Raw genomic sequence first — 20,683 nt, 5'->3', positions numbered from 1 at the left:
AAAAAGAAGATGGAAAGAAAAGACAAAAGAAAGAAGAGGGGGAAAACAAGAAAACAGTCATCATGTTGGTTGGACTTGTTCCTGAATTGAAAGGTAAGTCACGGGGACGCCGGCTCATTCAGACATTCGACACACAAACCCCCAGGAGCTGTTTGTGTGGCCGGGTTAGCCGTCAGTCAAAACAGGGAACACCCACTGGGCTGCAAGTCCAGCAAGCTGTTAGTTGAAAGTGGCAGAACGTACTGCTCCTAAGTTACAAACAACAACATCCAAAGATTAAAGACTAGACTCGTGGACTATTGATTCACGAGTTCGACATGATGCAGGTGTCTAAACGTGGCATGTTCACCAAAGACCTCCGTTTCGAGCGGGCTGTTATGATGCAATAATGGCAGCACTGCTGCGTGAATGAAGGGAAAGAAAAAGAAACAATATGCTTGTTTCTCCTGAAAAGCATTCATGCGGCACAAATTAGGATTTTCTCTTTTGTTTCAGATAAAAATCTGACAGTCGTTGAACTAAACACAGAAGTGTTTGGTGAACCCACTGTGTTGTTTCTTCTGCTGGCTGGTTGGAAGCTGAAAGTTTCCCCTCTGAGAGAATTCTCTCAAAAACTTTGTATCTCCTCTAACACAGAGCTCATTTCCAGCACGACAGTGTTGCAACCTCTACCTTCCATAGTCTCTCATAGTAGCTTTCTCTGGACCACACCTCCGACAGCGAGACAGACACATGGGGAGCGAACGGCAAAGAAAGGAAGGGAGGGATGGAAGAAGACAGGGGAGGGAAAGAAAAAAAAAAAGAACAAAGAGAAGCAGACAAGACAAAGACACTGAAGACGAGACAAACGCTGGCTTCAAAGACAAACAAGACAGTTCTGCATGTTTGTGCACATGCTCATGTACATTGAAGGACACGGCACGCTGCGAAAAGAAAGTTTAAATCCGCACTAAGCAGATTTACTTCTTGAGAGAGGTTTCCCTGGGAATTCCCCAGTTGAAGAGCGGAGAGGGAAACACAGGGACAACAGACAGGGCTGTCACACCAGGATCACACACACAGACACTACCTAAAAACGCTTGACTGAATACTTCATTACAAGAATGCATGCCATATAATATATAGAGGCGCCATCCCTAAATAAATCCTTGTCTGGATAAAACAGGATTTGATGGATAAATGGATGCATTGACGCTGGAACCTGGAAGAACTCGTCTATTTCATGTCATCAAAGTACTATGTTTCAGTGCCAGGAGCCCGAGGCTCTGCTGCATTACAGAAGCGGTTCAGATCTCCATATACACCAACACATCCAACTGACTGACTGAAAGGATTTTGACTTATGTCCAACCATATTTTTTTTTATAACTACTTTAGTGAAGAATGTGGGGGGGGGAAACATAAAAATGCAATTGGATATGTATGTGAAATGAAGTGTGACTAAAAAATGATGTCCAAAAACAAATAAGGAGCAGACCACCAGCGAGCATTAGTCTGGTGAAAAATGATGTATTAAACTAATTGAATGAGTTTAACAACTTGATTTTTAAATGTCATATTTAATGTTTGCAACCATGCATTTATTTTAATCACTGTGTTGGCTAGCGCGGGCTAATGATCACTACCCCATAAAAAAAAACAACCGTTAGAAATAAAAGTGGAGACCAAGGATACATTTCACCTCAATTGTCATTACCAGCGGAATCATAGAATCACTGACAATAAATCCTCTCCCTCACTTTTGTCTTTCAAGGCTGATTAAAAGTGATTTGTGAACCTGGCTGATGCAGCATGGAAGCACAACCTTATCAAAACCATGTGATGTAATGCTTTTTTATTACAAGATATAATGAGTTTAAACTGAGATGGATGAATGGGTAGGCTCACGAAGACCTAGTCATTAATATGGCCCCTCAGAAAATAAAGTATGCAGCCCTGCTACGGAGGAACATATTTCTGAGGGAGCTTGAGGTGAATGGCGCTACTGTATTCAAAACTAAATTGAGCACATGCACAGTTGCGTTTGGGATGAAGTTTGGAATGAAGTTGTACAAATTAAGAATAAATACAGTGAACTAAACTTCAAAGCAGCACATTGGACACACAGCAAGTGGGCTTCTGTTATGTTTCTATCACTGAGAGACACGCGGCCCTGTTATGAGCATGTAAACTCCTGGCGTGACTTCATAAGAAACATGAAGGAATGCTGAGCGGCGCAGTGTAATTAACTTTTTTTTTTTTTTAACCTCATGGACGACTCTGGGGCACTGCTCAACAACTCCCACACAGACACATCTACCAACACTATGAGCCGCAGTGCAGCTCAAACACACGGGACTGTCTCATGGATACTTATAAAACAACTGACAACCAAACAGGAGACTTAAGTGGAGGCAAAGTATTGTATACTCAGACGGTTTCTCTTTTCGTCATTCATTTCTCAACACTGGAATAACATTGTTCCCCTTTTAACCTTGTCAACTGGTGCATTATTAAGGATTAAAATGCTTTCCTGCGATGAAACTGTTGGTTTTGCATGTCTTGAAGCTTCGGTGTGACGAGACTGACTCTCCACCTCAAAAAGAGGTGCTTAGAAAAGCTATTCTGAAAAATGTATTGTGTTTAAAACAGTGTGAGTATAAACAGGTTTTGGTATTTTAGTTGTTCGCTTATTCCAATATTGCATGTGATCACATATTTGATCAGTCCTAAAGCGCTATTTTTCAGTGACATTGTTTATTTTATAAGCTGAAGCTTTCACCTTATGGACAAGATGAGGACAGAAAGGGAATAAAGTTCTGATAGTAAGAGTAAGCAGAAATCTTAATTTTAGTTTATGTCCACAAAGCATAAATTAGCTTTTTTCTCTCTCTCTCTTTTTAAAGAATATTTTGCCCTGGTCTCAAGTTAAAACTCTTTTTACTATAAGTTTCCTCAGGATACCTGGATTAATTAAAATTTTATGGCTGTAGAATTGACACAAAATGTGTGATGCTGTGTTACCACTTGTCTGTGATTGGTCATAAGGTGGAAGTCCACTATGATAAGTCGTCTCTAACTGTAAAGCTACAATTATTTGCTTTCTGGTCATTTTTGAATTTTAAAGATAGCATAAACAGCCGTATTCAAGACAAATCCAGTCCAGATTAGTTGGTTAAATTCCTGCGTTTTTCTATTACATTCTATGACTATCTACTTTTTTAAGCCAAGTGCTGTTCAGAAGTTTGACAAGGGTTAGAGGAGTCAGACTGTGGCCTTGGCGGATTGAGGGATAATCGCAGGCATCCTGTAGAGGCTAGAAATAGGGTGCAAATGATCCAAGGACATGCCAGAACGACGTCCGACACACATTCAATCACAGAGGTCAAATCAACAGTATATCCTGTTTATGAAAAGCATGCTACCAGGATCAGTCTAAATCATGCTGACTGAACAGTTAGTAGATTTGCCAAGAAAAATAAAATTACAGTAGATTATGTTAAAGATGGAAACCATTAAAATAATATGTTAAAAAATGTTGCAACTCCTATTGAGGTGGATTTTTCTGCTGGGAGAATGAACTATACATTTCCATTAAAATAATAGTGAAACTCAATGAATGAAAACAATGAACTTACTGCGATTTCTTTCTTTTGTTGTGTGATTAGTTGAACAAAACATATCTTGCAGGTTTGCTAAATTGGGAATGGGGTAGGAATGGGGTAAGTAGAAGAAATGTCCAATAACTGCTTATGAAACAGAAATCAAAAGGAAAATCAAAACTGAAACAAATGAAAAGCGTCTATTTCAAAAGAAATCTCCTTATGTTTTTCTCTTTTGCTTTTTTAAAATTGTATTCCTTTTTAAGTGTTGAAGTCCTAATTAGCAGCATATTCATATATACTTGTAATGTGAATAATATATTTCTAACTCGACACTATGTTTCTGTTTCAGGAAGAATAAAAAAGATTTGTTATTATGAAACTCCTTGGAGTTATTTATCAAAGCTTTAACAAACAGGGGTGTTGCAACATTTTTTTTTTTTTTTTTTTTTTTTTTTAATTGTACAGGCACATTTGATATTATTAGGAAAGATTTTTTTGCACACCACCTGCCTTCATGTATCTGGATCTTTCAGAGCAGGGGACGGAACAAGGTGGGTGGGAAGTAGCCGGGAGGCTGAGCATTCGTCTGAGCGGCTGAGGGTTAGTGGGAGATAGACTACAGGCGGAGGGCAGTGGGGGGACTCTCTCTGTGTGTGGGAGAGTGAGCGAGGCAGACGGGACCAGTGGCGGCCTCCCACACGGCTGCACGGCAGGGTGATGCGTCTGGGGATCAGAGTCAGGCTGGAGTGGCGAACTGGGATTAGTCTGACGGTCGGAGCCAGAGCCGGACGACAGCAGGGCTTTAGGCTTTGACTTGGGTTGGGTGTTTTTGAGGGCGAGGGGGCAAATGTTTGACATGTTGCAGGGCAGCGAGTTAAGGTTAGGACTAGACTGGGAAAGAAGCGGAGAAAAACTCCTGGGATGGGAGTGAGAACTGTTCAGCAGGGAAGAACAGAGCATGTGGTTGTTGGCGGGGGGATTTGTTTCGTGGGAGCAGCTGCCGTTGGACAGGCTGTCTGAATCTGCGTAAGGTAGAGAATGAATGTTAGTTTGAGGCTGGAGTGACATGGAGGGATACAGCTTGGATCCCTGGTGCAGCTTAGCCGTATGCAGAGGCAACGAGCTGCTGCAGTAAGCTGTCGTTTGAGAAGAAGAGAAGTGATGGGGAAATTTCAGAGAGGATGAGTGGAGTGGAAGAGTGGAGGTGCAGGGAGATAAGGGGGGAGGAGGGTTTCCAATGCAGAAGGAAAGCTGTGAGGCAAAACGTTGGTTTTGATGGCAGTGATGATGAGGAGAGGGAGCAGAAAGGCAGTCCGGACTGAAGGCGGGCTGCAGGGAGGGGCGACGGCTGGGCTGCAAACAGAAAGACAAAAGTGGAGGAGGGACACCAGGAAATAAAAAAAAAAAAAGAAGTCATAGGAGGTAAAGACATGAAGAAGACAAACAGAAGAGACGCGGGATGAGCCAAAACACAGACAGAAATATCCAACGCTGGAACCAAAGCATTGTGGAGAATGACCCTGGAGACCAGATTTAACCCACTATTGAAATAAAATGCTGCTTCCAGGAATCTCTCCATCTTACAAACAGGACATATGGCTTCAGTTGTAGCCAAATGAAGCAGTTAACAGATGTCAACAGCAGGGGGAACAGGGGCAGTAAGTGAGGGTGAAGCAGCCAGCAGCTGGGGCAACAAGCTGTGAGGTGGGGTTCTAGTGCAAACGGGGGAAGGGTTTAAGGAAGTGCCGAAGGAAAGATTTAGAAAGAATTGTCATTAAAAAAAAAAAGCAGAGGAAGTGCACCTCGTTTACTCATTTGAAGAGATATTATATAATTCTCACTGTTTTAGCCATCTTTGAACACTTTTCTCAAACTGTTCAGTGAGTGGAGACTATGGCGGTCACTATGGTGACATTAATGGGGGAACAAGCTTGCATAATGGCCAACTAGCAGCTTTGTGGATGGGAAACGATTACTTGCAGGTATGAAATTTGACAAAATTATACAGTGATTAGAGCAGGAACGTAATGAAATGTAAAAAAAACCAAACAAACGAAAAACAAAAACAAAAACTGAACTTAGGTTCTAAGTTATTATTTCTAATCTGTACAAATTGAATATTAATGTAGATGTGATGTCAAAAATCCTATTCGTGGCCCCCTAAAATCACTTTTTTAATGAGCAGAGAGCTCAACTTTCCCCCTCCAGAGCATGAATTTAATCACAGCCTGCTACTTATAACGTCTGCACATGCACTACTCAATGTTGTGAAGCTCAAACCTCAACTTTAGAAAGATACCTATTCCTGAAAGTCCATCTGGAGGACTTAGACCTTTTCGTACGTTTGTCTTGGTTTCACCTATTATCTCACAAAGCATGTCACTGGGGTGCTCTGCAGACAGCCGGGAGCCTCACACAGTGGTGGAAATTTAGGAAAAAACTTTACCGCTGATACCGAGGCATCTTATTCAAAGAGGATGAGACTTGCAATGTGTTTTACTGCAAACAACACAAACACAACAGGCTCTGATCCCACACAGACGAGGGCACAGGTGGCGCAGCGATGTCTTACTTTTGGCGGCGCTTCATCTGACCCTCCAGAGTCCCAGGAAACAGTGACCTGTCTCCTCATCTCCATCCTGTTCCTCTCCTTCTGCTGGAGTTTCTCCTCCTCTAATATAGTGCTGCAAACAAAAACAATGAAAAACATTATCGCAAGGCAACACGGTGACTGTGTGACGGGGAGTGAATGTGTGACAACCTCCAGGACAAATACACAAATCAGTGTGTGGTGGTAAACACAGAGCATTCCATTTTATTACACAAAGGTCTGTTTTAAAGCACTCGCAGCTCTGTTGTCGAGTATGAAATAAAACATGCCTGAAATGAAACAACCAAACGAGACTATTGTCTCTATGAAATGTTGTAAAGAGCCAATGTACATGACAACTACTTACGAGACATAACCATGCAAACTTGCTTGTATTTTCACATTTTTGCACCATGTTTTTTTTTTTTACGAGATTTAATCTTGAGAGCTGCACAATAAAAGTGTCAAACGTTGCCACGAAAAAATACGTTTAGCATTTAATGTGCTAAATTTCCCTCGCTAAAGTGCAAATATCTTCTTTATGGGCAAACTGCCACGTTAAGTGGTTTTCTACCCCCTGCTGCAAATAATAAAACTCACTGACAACCTTATTAACAGGCACACATTGTTCTCTGTGTCAGAGTTTCATTACAGTGGGTCGGGCAAACACTAAAACTCCTGCATGCAGAATAATGCTCACATGCCGCACTGGCGAGAAAGCACACGAAATACAACCGTTAGGAGGAAATCCAGTTCAGTTTTGTTATTAAGTCTACCGATTATCACCCAAATAACTCAAAGTAACAATCAGTAAGTTAGACACATCAGTAAAACACAACTGTTTCAGCCTGAGGTGCTGTACAACAAAACTCAACATCTCTACTTTGGCAGGAGTCTTGCGACGTCTCCTGTAGTGGTGTGATGGAACTTGACCCCATGTTTACATCTTATTCCTCGAGTGAGATTCAGGAATGACTATAAGTGAAGCCATGAATCTCTTAAGTAACAAGCTAAAGAACCAAGAGCCTACGAAGCATCCCACAACCCAAAAACCCGCATTGCCCACATTTGATAAAATTGCTGACCTGTTCTTTGTGAAAACGGCTCCAAAACCAAACCGGACCCTGACATTCCCAAAGAAGCAGCTGCCTCTGGTGGCCCCACGAAACAGGACTGTTGAATAATCCTGCTGCGCACATGCACACACCACACACACACTGTCGCCACAGTCACACACCCTTTCTGCTCGCCTCTGCACAACACGGGTGACAGCTATTTCGAGTAACATCATTACCCTGCTGTTCCGTTGTCTCCTGCAGAGTGTTTGTGTGTCCTTGCACCTGTCCGAGTCACTCTGCTGTCAGGTCTGCTTTTCCATCACCACACACGCTCACCTCTGCAACCATATCTTGCTGCCCACTTCTTTTTCATGCTCTCTTTTTCAGCTTCAAGACACGACGTTGATCTGTTATTTGAATTCTTAATGTTTCTTCTTTTGCTATTTTTTTTTTTTTTTATAAATTTGAATTTCCTTTGGGATCAATACTTGATTTATCTATGCCTCCACATTTTTCATTACATTTATGTGACCTGTGTGAAAATGCATCCCACATTTATCCAGACATTCTTGTCAGTTTTTATCAAGCATGTCGGTTCATGATGAATCCCGATCAGTTATTGTCAGTCTTTTCATTTTGCGTCACAGAGTAACAGTAAATTGCATCATGTATGAATGTGTGTGACGAAGATACCGTCAGCACCTGGCAACACGGCCCGTCTCATCTTCCCACCTACACCATGCTTCCACCTGGAATAACAACACCTCCACAGTTTATTTACTCAGGCCTGGCCCGCTGCACAGTCGCAGGCATTTCTGCTTTACTCTCACGCCGCTCTCCCATGACAACTGCTGGTGTGACCACGAGTGATGGAGACTAATGCCTACGCTGTCGACCCTCACCCAATTTTATACTGCAGAAACATAAAGCAAAAAAAAAAAAAAAAATCTTTCAAATACAAAAACAAGATCTGTCTGACAGATTTGGTCATATCCATTGTTGCGTGTGGGTTTTAATAGTGCTGCTCATGCTTGAGTATGTTCAGCAACTCTCAAAAACAGACCATGTTTCTGTTTCAACGTAAACTAAATTTGAATAAACATCTGCAAATTAAAAATGTTGAGTATTTAGAACTCAAAAACAAATGTAAGGTAAATGTGATAAATCCTAATGATAATTTTGCAGGATGCTGCAGGCTGACTCACATAAGGCATTTCACTATAACTTTTTCAATCTTATCCACCAATGGTTCATCTTTTTGACTGTGTTTTTCTAGATTATAAAGATTTCGATATCAGATGTTTCTAAAAGTCCAAATACCCAAATACCAATTCAACTTAAGAGCGTCAAAGAAAAAACAACGTTGGAAGCACACAAAGGCTGACTATTCCAAAAGCTCACAGACATCAGATAAACATCATCACCACACTGTAGCGGATGATATACTAAAAGAAATATATATTTTCTGATGAGAAACAGAGCTCATACTTTACCTTAACAAAAGACCAATCCAATATCACCAGAGTAAATCCACTGAGGCAACTACAGGAGAATAACGAACCCACCAGATCGATGATGGGCTGGTAGAACTGACTCGCTAATGAAGGTCGAGATGAACGACCACGAACGCTCCGAACAATATTAAACAGATGAAGCCAATGTCTCCAGGCACGATTACATACATATGTTCAGTTTTAGCTCAAGCCACAGTACAGTACTGTACTGTACTTGACTGTTGGGATAATATGACGAGGATCAGGAGCCTTAGTGGTTTAGCTTTGACCATGAGGAGTACGGTGCTGTGAAACTTTTTCCCTGCCTTCTTCCATTCTCTCTTTTGTCCTCCCTCTCCCTCTCTCTCTCTCTCTCTCTCTCTCTCTCCCCTTCGTTCTCCCTCCCTCTCTCTGTGAAGCCGTAGCTCCTGGCAGCAGCCCATTGTGTAAACACACACACATTCATGTTGGTCCACCGTCTAGGAAAACTGTAGTAGTAGCTGAGAGTTGCATATTTGGCTCGAGAGACCTATAATTGATATTATGATACAAAAGCCTGCCAGACCAAAAGTAAAGCTAATCGTATAGCCTTATATGGTCGTGATATCTCCTATTAATAGCCTGTGACTGCAGTAAACATGGTCAATATTGACTTGGTATCCAAGACACAGTTTTGAGGCACTTTGAGAGTTTGTTAACTCGCCAACCTCATTCAAAGATAAAATGATAAACACGAATAAATGTTCCACCCCAGCACCCAAATACACACACAAACTTTTCAGCTCATTGAAACATACGACTGCGCACACTACGTCTGTAATGTGTCAAACTAAGTGGGACCTCCACGATGTGAGAGCTCTCAGTTTCACAAAGAAAATATGAAAGACGGCAGGCGAGGGTGAAATATGGGTCTGGAAAAGGAGGGAGAGAGAATGTACAGTACAGAAGAGAATCAGCAGGAGAAACAGAAAGAGCTGACACTGAGGGAACCAGAGGTGGAATTTCAGGTGTGAGTCATGCTGGTTTTAAGCAAACCCGTAAAACCACAGGAGTTGGATATGCACTCTTATTTTCCTGTTTCTGTATAAGAGAGAATGGATAAGGCCGAGAGAATGTGCGCATTGGAGGAAACAGTGATGGCATCTTGCTGCATTACTTGGTAGTTTTACTGAGAAGAGTTTTGTGAGAAGAGTTTAAATAGAAGATGTTTTATGGTGTCAAAGCAATTTAGTAGGCAATCCCAAAAAAGGAATTACATGAAGAAGTAAACCAAACACATTCATATCAAGTTTCTGTCTCATCTAACATTGAGCACAGACTGTATTTAAAGTATTGTGCAAATATCATCCCAGTGTGTTTGCATACTGGTAGTCAGACACCAGAAACCACAAGTTTTTTAGTTTTTTTTTCTCATTTCCCATCAGAGGCAAAACTGAAACACCACTTCCAATAAGCTTCAGGCCCATTCATGTCCGAATGATTATGATTTCTTCAGAATAGTAGCTGGAAAAAGCTCTTCCCTTACTGGACCCCATTTTCCCATCATTGTTCACCAAACAAGAAAAGAAAGAAAGTCAATAGAAGTTGATGTAAATTACATATTGGTAAATCCTATTTCTTTTTCCATTTTCTTCTCCTTTTTAACTGTACCAGCAATTTGTGCCGATAACAGAGTAGCTGTGTCCTAACATGATGCATGATTTCACTCCAGACAGTTGAGCAACAGGTCAAATGACGTCAGGCTTCCACACGCTGTATTACAACAGCTGCTTTGAAACTGTTGGTGTGTGCCAAGGAAAAATTAAGATCGGAGTATGGTGATGTCTCTTTAGTAGCATCCTATCATTACTATTAATTACAAACATAGCACCAGCTGACACAAACTGTGAAGCATGTCAGATTTATACAATTCTATTTTTGATTAAAGCTGAGAATGAGGCTGCCACAATGGCCCTGAAAGCAGATCTTTTTTTGGGGGTAGAATGATGCATTCAGTTCTCTGTTAACAAACTATTCACAAGAGTCTGTTATAAGTATATCAATAGACAGATGAATATGTTCAATCTTTCCTAATATACGTGACAAATGACTGTGGGGTTTACTCAGCAGGAGTGATGGTATCTGACTGTGTCTGATCTGATCACAACACGCCCTGGAGGGTGTGTCCTGAGAGATAAAGTCTCTTTCCAGGCAAAGCCAGTGGTGGTGATGTATCATTGTGGAAGAAAGGCAAGGCATGAGAGAGGCTTGTCCGTATAATCTACCTCTGTCATCGTCACACCTCTGTTACCATGGTAACCATAAAGCCAGCTGCTCAAAACAGGTGAGTAACTACAATCAATCACCTGTTTTGGAGGGCTGCTGTTTAATTAAAGTTAAATTAGTAAAGTCTGAAAACTACAATATATATCTCAAGAGGGAAGGAATGGTGGAGGGAAAAAAATGAAGCACAATGGACGGCGGTTGTTTTAAATGTAGAAATTGAAAAGTGGTGGGTTTCAGACTCTAGTTAATTCTGTCACTAATGAAGCTATCCTGTCTATCATCCTGGTTATTTGAGTTTTTCGCATGTCTCATCTACAGTCTTGGACTGATTATATTTTACTAAGCAAACCAAAATAGCACAGTTAAAAAATATTTGCATGGTCTCCAGGATCAACTCAGTGTGACATTAGTGTGATTAAGGCAGAGAGAGAGTGACACCTGCTGTTAAGAAGGTGCAACAGAAAGCCTGTTCAGAAAAGTTTTTTTTCTGTAGTTGCACAACAGAATGAAAAAAACAACAACAAACAAACAAAAAAACCTGACTCCCTTACCTGAAAAGTTCCCATTGACATTGTTTTTCAAAACTCCCAAAAGACACAGACAAAGACACACACAGACACACACTGAAATCACAGTAACTCAAGTACCTCAGTTGTGTTTTCAGTTCATTGAAGCGCGGCCTCTTGCTGGGATCATACGACCAACACTTGGTCATCAAGCTATAGAGAGTGGGAGGGCACTGTGGGGGCATAGCCAGCCGCTCGCCATTCTCTATCCTGCCAATGACGTCGTTGTTCTTGACACCCTGGAAAGGCTTGATGCCGTACATCAAAATCTCCCACATGCAGACGCCTGGAGAGGGGAAAAGTTGGAACCGAGAGGAAAAACACATAATACATAAATAAGAGCAAAGGTTTCCAAGTGCAAGAGCATTGGCTCCACTGACAAAGCTTAAACCAGATTACATGCACCCCAACCCAATTCTCACTTTGCACATGTTTTCTAGTTGTAATTTTTGTATTAATGCCTGACCTCAGGATGTGTTTTACATGATTCTATTACTAAAAGCTGCTAAGATCCATGGGAATTAGAAAGCAAAACTGGCCATTTGAGCAAAGTATCTGGCAAGTCCTTTCATATAGTATGTGGTTGTTACAAATATGGATTTGCCCTAAAGCTTATTCCTATAATTTGTTTCCAAAACACAAAATCAGTTCAAAAATGAATGTTGACTTTCCACTTATTCCAGTTTAATCATGATTTCTTCTCAAAAATGAAATGACAGGTCTTCAAGGAAAAATACAACCCTAATCCATTGAGTTTTCCAGCCAAGTTACCCAATCTGAAAATCTCTATTGCCCCCCATAGGAGGCTCATCCCACCCACTGTAAAACAACAAATTGGGACAAGACCAGGGAAGAAAACAACTACACGGCATTAAACTTACCAAACATCCAGACGTCACTGGCTGTGGTAAATCGTCTGAAGTTGATGGATTCTGGAGCCATCCATTTAATAGGCAATTTACCTTTGGAGGCTGTGAAACAGAAAAGAAAAGACCTCTGTTACACTTCACTGATCACTTGTGCTCGTACCTTTCCCATGAATAATAATTAAGCTTCCCCCCATGCGACCCAACAAAGGAAATCATACAAAAGCGGTGGCGCGTGTGCTTAATATTTAGTTACCTTTATAATAAGAGCTATCCTCCATGTATCGTGACAAGCCGAAATCACCCAGCTTCACACAGTCAACTGTCGACACCAGCACATTTCGTGCTGCAATGTCCCTGAAGAGAAGAAACGAGTGTCAATCAATGCATCATTTTAAGTAAAATGAAAGTTATTTGTAAAAATCAGTTTCATGAGGTTTGCCAGTCAACAATATTATTTTATTGAACTGCACAAAGTTATATAAAATGTCTGCCAAGCTATGGCTCTCTGGTTTTGTTTTTGCATAAAAGACTTAAAATCCTCCATTAATTACAACTTGACTCAACCGACCCGTGAGCTTTAGGCTTCTTCTTACCTGTGTACAAAGCGTTTGCTCTCCAGATATGCCAATGCTGTACTGAGCTGGTGAGAGTACAGGATGAGAGCAGCCAGGTCTAAACTGTATTTCCTCACCTGGAGAAATGACCGCAACTATAGAAAGAAGAAAACAAAAGCAATGAGGAAAGGGAGTGTGCAACATGTTTTGCAGAGAAAAACAGAAGGCAGGGGGAGAAGGAAAAATAATAATGGTAAAAACAAAACATACAGACTAAAGGTAGTAAAAGATACGTTAAATTAGGGTGAGAGAATGAAATACATTGATGAAATATGGAGACACATTATAATTCCAAATATTGTGTCTGAACAGTAGTAGATTATTACTTAAAATCATTTATATCATCAATATAGTTTGGGATAAATATTAAAAGTCATCTTTGAACTTCTGACAGTGTGACAAATTATATTTATTCAGATTCTTGTTTGTGACGCACCTCTCCAAGTGTGCAGAGCTCCATGATGATCCACACTGGATTCTCAGTGATGACTCCCATCAGCTTCACGATGTGAGCATGGTCAAACTGACGCATGGTCACTGCAGAGGAAATGCAAGGAGTCAAAACAATACAGATGATCTCCTAAACTGAACGTGATGCTATGTGATGGTCAGTGTCAGGTCACTGTGCGACAACCGTGCACATGGCAAAGAAACTCACAGGCTTCTTGGAGAAATTTTTCCCGGACGCTGTCCGACGTGGAGTTCTTACACGTCTTGACTGCCACAGACAGGGCTGGATTCTCCTGCAAGAAATAAATGGACACAAGCAAAAGACAACCTTTAAAATGCTATTACATGTGAGTATAACAAAGCACAGTGGATTGAAAACCCTGCAAATCTCCTTAACCAGTTTGGCTAAACTCTTCATGCAGATTAAAGTGAAAAAAACAAAAAAACATAACACAAATCACTTTGTTAAATACAGTGAGGGAGCCAAGTTCCTGCAACCGTATCAAATGAAAACACTTTGCTTAGGATTAAAATGATCCTTCAAATCTTTTAGGACAAATTTAAATGATTAAGCCTTTTCTGCCAAATGAGTCAAATCATGAATAAAAACTGTGAATACGCAACAAACTGTGAGAATTATGATTCAGTAAAATTTACATCATGAAATGTGTTAGCATATCAAGGTGGCAAGCTCATCCCAGAATTTATTTTCCACTGGTACAAAAGTAATGTGGAAAAATTAGTATGTGGATGTCTAATGTGCACCATTACTGTGACTGGAATATAGACTATTTCCTTGTCGGGTCTAGTCAATCTTCAAAGGGACTTTAGAGGGAGGGGGTGAGAACGAACAAAGAGAAATACTGCATTCACCACACGGGCTGAATAAAAATGATAGTTGCACAATTCAGTGCATGTGTACGTTTAGCTTGCCAAAAAAAAAGGAAAAAGGGTGCGTACCGGGCTGATGTAGACTCCTTGGTGTACGTCTCCAAACTGACCCTCACCTATGCAGCGTCCCAACTCAATGCGATCCCGCTGAATCTCATAGTCTCGTGCTAGATGCAATGAAGACAAAAAAAAAAAAAAAAAAAGACTTTCAGATTATACACACATATATATCATTGCCCAGACACAACCGTACAATAAGCCAAGCTTGTCAGAGCATTTCACAGTGTGCATGTGTGTATTTCCTCCTTTAAATGCGGACAATGTTAAAAGCTGAATCTTTAGATCGAGTCCTTTCAAAATAATTCCTTAAATTCATACGGGAGATACCATTAATTTAGACTGCAGCACACACTGTAAACAAACAGAAAACTGATGTCTGACCTTCTCCGACAAGCTTGGGTTGAGAACAGTCAACATTGCTCAGTGTCAACCACATGCAACAACAGCATGAGCAAACCACAGCCACACATGCCATGTAACACAGACAAACAACAGCCAATAACAGTCAGTGTTTCCACTGGACATGAATTTAGATGTTGGGTAGAATGAATAATTATGAATAAAATCAGGTGGATTGAAAATTAGTACAACGCCAGATACTAAAATTGCATGTCTGTTACAATGGTCAGGGAATATTCTTGTCTGATTTGTTGGATTTTTAAAATTTTTTGTTTGGCAGGAAAGGTTTTTATATCTTCATCAAGTCGAGATCCAATGATGTTTGAAACAGAGGCTGTTAAAAGCTGGTGGTTTGCTCTGCCTGACAGGCATGAAACTAGCTGCACTTAAATGGTCCCCTTTAAGTCAATCTGATTGAATTCCTCCTAAGTTCAGATTGTGTCGTTTAAATGAGCACTGAATAAAGACTCAGACTTGACAAGCAGATTTATGGGAACCCCGAGGAGCATCGGAGATTCAGTCTGTGACTAAATCCCACACTGCTTTGCACTGTGACGTTGGCCGTTTGTGGCATGATCCCCACATTCAGCTTTACACTGAAGCTCACCAGCATTAAAGATGGATTTTTTTTTGACACCAGCCTTGGTTAACTTCTCATGAGCTTGGGTTAAACAAGTCGTCAAAACACGGTGCATGAAGCATCACGTGACGACATTGCATAACATACACGTGCGAAAAGCTCAGACAGTGGAAAGCAATCTGATGTCGTCTTTAAATGGACTGTTGGAGCATAAACGGGGATAAACTGCCTCCTCCACGCTGCTCGGGGCAAATCTAATTAAGTAGAAGTGTTTACATGAGGTGACTACAGTCAAACTTATGTTCCATGAAACCACTGCTACAGTTGACCTGACTTTGTTCATGTGATGAGCACATCGAAAATCATGATTGCATGATTATCGCTTTACAGACGTTTCGCATTTCTTCTGATAAGTGCCGCAGTTCAATTGTGACACTAATGTGCGGCATTCACAGACAAGCGTGGGGGCCACTAAAAGCCTGACACAGTCGAAAGGATGCAGCGTCCAGCCACAGACGCTTGGCCATAATTATTGCCCGGGTAATGTGCAAATGCTGCCCAGGTTGCTCGAGCGTCAAAAAAATATAAAGCTCAATACATGACTAGGGATGATGCAGCACTTCAATGCAACTATTAAACCTTCCCTCCTGCGCTTCCTTCTTTGTAAAGTATACATGAACTTACATGGTTAACCCTTTAGAGGGTGTTCATTGGAGAATATGGAAATGGGAGAATTTCAACACTCAGGCAGTTTAATAATATTTGAAGACCAGATTGGTTTTGACATTTGGAACTTTTCACAGCCAGTCTGAGGAGGAAGCAACTAAACAGTAAGCATTTAAATAAAGTAAATCTGTCAGAAAGTGTAAAACTATTAAAAATGTCAAAACTATTTTACAATTCATCTCTAAATAGGCTAACATTCTCAGCAGATGCCTTTGTCTTTTTCTAATCAGCACATAAAAATTAATTTTAAATAAATAAAAAAAAATTGTTCTTTAATTGTCATGACTTCACAAGAGTTTTTTTTTTAAAGAAACAAAAAGAAGCTGGAACCTGGATGTGATCATGTATGGTTACTTATTCCCCAAAAAAACCTTGAATCATGTTTTGTGTAGGTTTTTACATCTAGAGACTAATTAGATTATTTTAGATATTATTTAATTATTTTTGTTGACAAAGTTACTGAAGACCACTTGTTTTGTTCTCCCCCTTAAATATGTAAAACACACACTAAAGCTTCAACCAGATTGAAAAAAAAAAAGAAGAATGAGAGAGACAGAAATAGAGAGAGAGAGCACACGAAACATCCACAGAAGGGAGGGATCAAATCAACATGGTATAGATACAGAAATATTATTGGACTTTTCTTTGTTTTATGGTTGCAAGCAAACTCAAAAAGGTCACGACAACCATCAAACCAAAGTGTCATCACAATAAAACCAGAGGTATGGTATGTTCCAATCTTTACCTTGATCTAGTCCATAGTATTCTGGGGAAACGGATTCATGATGGAAGACAGAAATAACTAACTGTGAGTACAGAGAGCCACAAATTGTTACTGCAATTAATAGTGTCAGTGTCACTTTGGCAGTAGCAGTGTGAGTGACGGTGACAGTGATGCTGATGAGTGAGTCGTACTGGATGTTCATAACTACCTGGAAACTTTTGAGCTACATGATTAGGGGAAAGCAAAGACGGAGGGGGGGGGGAGGGATAAAGGCAAAAACACTTCATGACTTTCCAGTTCAGACAGATTTTTTAAAAGGTGTGTGTTACACAGCAAAAAGTGGACCACTTCAGAAACCAACAGGACAAACTGTTAGCCAATTAGCAAAACTTCGCTTTTCAGTGGATGGTTGTTGGATTTCTTATATTGAACATTGAGGTTATTACATTTTTATGGTTTCTACTACTTTACAGTGGAATTTCTTTTATTGCAGCCCTTTGTGCTTGCTGTGTGTGTTTCAAATAGATGAAGCTAAGAGTTGTGGTTTAAGAATGACAACGAGGCAAAGCCATGTGGAGATCTGTTTGCATGAAAGTGGCGCTTATTTGGCAACATTTGTGACAGCTTGAATGGGCTCATTTGCTGAAATACACTCCACTAACTTCCACTTCTGATCCTATGGTGTCGCCCATATCCACTGGCTGTCAATGTTGACTTGTTAGCGTCACCACTTAGCAATGCAGTGATCGTAGTAATGAATAACAGCCCTGAACTTGACGATCAGGCAATAATCAACTGCAGCAACAAAGCAGGCCCCTAATCGTATTTAATCTCCTTTCAAGATCATGCCTCGCCAGGAAATAAAATGTAAACACTGGACACTGTGAGAAAATGGATCAGAAGAATAAATCATTTTCATTCTAATCACAAGTGGCAGGAAAGTAAGTGTTTGCATTTTTGTACTGCACTTGTTGACAGTGTACTTGAGTTATTATTTCTCTGGTGACTTTTTGCAATTACGGCCTACATTTAAAGAAACATATCTGTACGCTCTCTTTGTAACGGTGTCAAAACTGGCTTATTGCTTGTTTGAACATCTTTAAAGACAATTCAGTTAGAATGAAAGTATCAAAGCAGCTCAAGGTAATAATAATTCACACTGAAGCTGCAAGAGTTGACAAATTCAGTAATTGTTTAATTGCAAGACTTATTACTTATGTTTTTTTTTTAAAGTCATTGTGTATCAATAAAGTTAAAAATTATGTTTTATTTTTTACCTGTACTTTTGAACTTTTACTGAAACGGTTTGATCGATGCTTTTGCATTTATCAGTCTGTTTTAAATAATTATTATTATTAAGAATCTGTATGTCTACTAAAGTAAAGAATTTTAATACTTCTGCCACCTCTGATTATAATGAATATTATATTTTAGATAATCTGTTTAAAAAAAAAATAAATAAAGCGAGAAAGCTGGATTTTTTCCCCCCCCATTTGAAAAATCTTGTAGCCACTTATGAAGACAAATAAAGAGCGCGACTGTCAGAATATAAACAGTGTGTGGTTTAAGTGACTTCCCCTTCTAAGTTAGGTAACGCATGTGACCATTCATGCAGAGATCAGTCATCCTTGAGTGAACTCGTATGAAAAGTCTGACAAGAGGCTACTTTACATGAATATTATAAATTCTTTTAACTGGGTTATCAAGTTATTGAATGATTATTTTGAATCGATGAAATATTTCTAACCGTCAAAATGGGAACACAGTGAAGTTACACTGTAAGATTCTCCTTTCTTTCTAACCCAGTTTACTGAAACCACACTACATGATTACCAACAGACAAACAGTTGTGGCTCCTAAAGACCTTTAATCCTCCATCCATCACCAACTGAATCCCCCTCCCACACTCGGATAAACCCCTGTGTGCACAAGCGGCGCTCTCTCTAAGTCTGATGAGGTCCACTGATCAGACTCACACAGGCACCTGCCACTTCGTTTCCCTCACTCGTGACATCGTCTGCCGAAACAACCACCTCAATATATGTACACTTACTTGAAGGCATGGTGTAGGTGTCCTCCTCATCTATGATCTCAGCGTAGTCGTCAGTTTCTGCAGAGCAAAGCCGGGAGGAGACAATGAGACTAGCAATAAGTCTCTCTCAGTGGTACAAAAGCAAACATGACAAACAAGAAATAAGCTGACAAGGTCCCATTTTGAGCAAAAGATGCATCGTCACAGCATAATGCTTCAGCTCACGCCAGATCACCAGATACAATCATCTGCCACTCTCACACCTCCCAAATTACACAACTCAAAAAGTGCCTTACACACTCCATCACACACAGAGAGAGTCAGCTGACCAGTGACAAACACACACCATCCTCAGAAGTTAGTACCTTTCCAAAATGCCGTCACCATACCTGACTTCACACACACACACACACACACACACACACATGCGCGATTATTGCAATGCTCATGCACCACGGACAAGCTGTACGCGGGGAATGAGAGCGACCCGCATAACAGAGAGATAGAGAAGAGGAAAGGGGAGGGATGGAAACGTTCCGTCTTTCCAGAAAAACAAAGTGAAGAAAAACAGGTTGAGTCATGGATAACACCAAAACAGCTGCAGGATGACACGCAGAGGCTGAGGGAGATCCAACACACACATGCTGACTGTAGGCATTGCAATAGTTTGTTATGTTACTAAGTTAAAACAAGTTTAGTGGAAAAAAGACAGTTTACCATCGCCACTAACGTGACCTGCAGGCGCCACATGCAGCATGAAACAGAGGGGGAAAGAAGAGCAACGTTAGGTGGACTGTTAATGAGATGAGAGGAAAATGAGGTTCACGACAGTTCAGGCATTTTTCATTTCATGCGAACGCGAATCAGCCGGAGGTCAGTAGACAGTTGGAGCTCAGACAGACTGACAGTGACTAAAGCTCTCCACGAGGACATCTGGCCAGACAAGGACTCTTCACTGCACACACAGATGAGGCTTTATAGGGGAAGCGGGGCACGGACACATATCTATGAAGCCTTTATCCGACACTTAGCAGTCACTGTCATCCATGACATTCAGAGCAGAGGACGGAGAAGCACACTGACAGAGGAGAAACAGACCGAAGGGCCAAAGAGAGAACAGGACAGGAATTTATACCTGAGACACAAACGGCCCGGGTTCGTACACCGTCCATCCGTTTCTCCATCCGCTTCTCATGGTTTGAAACTCTAAGCCACAGAGGAGACAATCACTCTTTTAGAGGGTCTGTGCAGTTCATGTTATAATCAAAGTAAGAGACTGGTTGTTGTTCTTGAAGGCAACAGGTAGAGGCAAAAACAACCATCCAACTGTCGAGCTTAGGCAATTAGTATCACAAATGTTACGCATCTAATCATCACTTACAATCAGTTGATGAGTCAAGTACCTAGCATTTTTACAAGATCCACACAAGACAGGCATAAATGGAAATCATCATCTTACTTTGGTATAGATGGTAGAGCTCGGTCTCCCTCTGCGGATCACAACGAACACATGAATCAGACAGAGCGGAAGCTGAGGTTATTGTACAATGATAATATCAGTGTTGCTTTGCAGCCTTGGCTATTTTTAGCAAACCCAACCAAAACACAAGCCTGTTATTCAAAGTGACAAGCAACAATCTCACCAGCCACGATTGGACATGGGAGATGACTGACAGCGAGTGGAGTCAAGGTTATTTATAGCGTGAGGTAATTTCTTTTCTTTGTTTGAACGTGCTGTTACTACTTCAATCAACACCAGCAACGATCACAATTATCACCCAC

The 20,683-nt window shown here is 40.7% G+C and overlaps 1 protein-coding gene across 5 annotated transcripts in view; it reads right to left on the bottom strand.

The window, feature by feature from the left end:
- Window positions 1-20,683, bottom strand: part of LOC308133694 (focal adhesion kinase 1-like) — a 63,724-nt gene that overhangs the window by 11,127 nt on the left and 31,914 nt on the right. For 3 of the 5 annotated variants that reach the window (XR_013936742.1, XM_080501175.1, XM_080501176.1), the window contains exons 13-23: window positions 20,361-20,391; window positions 20,037-20,107; window positions 18,923-18,979; window positions 14,450-14,547; window positions 13,698-13,782; window positions 13,476-13,576; window positions 13,019-13,134; window positions 12,679-12,779; window positions 12,438-12,527; window positions 11,638-11,842; window positions 6,157-6,268 (exon numbers count right to left, since the gene is read on the bottom strand). Coding sequence is in view for 4 of the 5 variants with exons in the window: in XM_080501175.1 (XP_080357301.1) it covers window positions 6,157-6,268; window positions 11,638-11,842; window positions 12,438-12,527; window positions 12,679-12,779; window positions 13,019-13,134; window positions 13,476-13,576; window positions 13,698-13,782; window positions 14,450-14,547; window positions 18,923-18,979; window positions 20,037-20,107; window positions 20,361-20,391 (1,067 nt within the window). In the remaining variant the exon portion in view is untranslated. Of the gene's footprint in view, window positions 1-3,529; window positions 4,938-6,156; window positions 6,269-11,637; window positions 11,843-12,437; window positions 12,528-12,678; window positions 12,780-13,018; window positions 13,135-13,475; window positions 13,577-13,697; window positions 13,783-14,449; window positions 14,548-18,922; window positions 18,980-19,266; window positions 19,360-20,036; window positions 20,108-20,360; window positions 20,392-20,683 lie in introns of those variants that run through there. The other 2 variants (XM_080501177.1, XM_080501178.1) reach the window with 2 other exon arrangements.

Source organism: Blennius ocellaris, assembly GCF_963422515.1.
Source record: "Blennius ocellaris genome assembly, chromosome: 8".
Taxonomy (NCBI): Eukaryota; Metazoa; Chordata; class Actinopteri; order Blenniiformes; family Blenniidae; genus Blennius; species Blennius ocellaris.
Note: the sequence above shows the minus strand (reverse complement) of the source record. Positions and strands in the feature narration are given on the sequence as shown.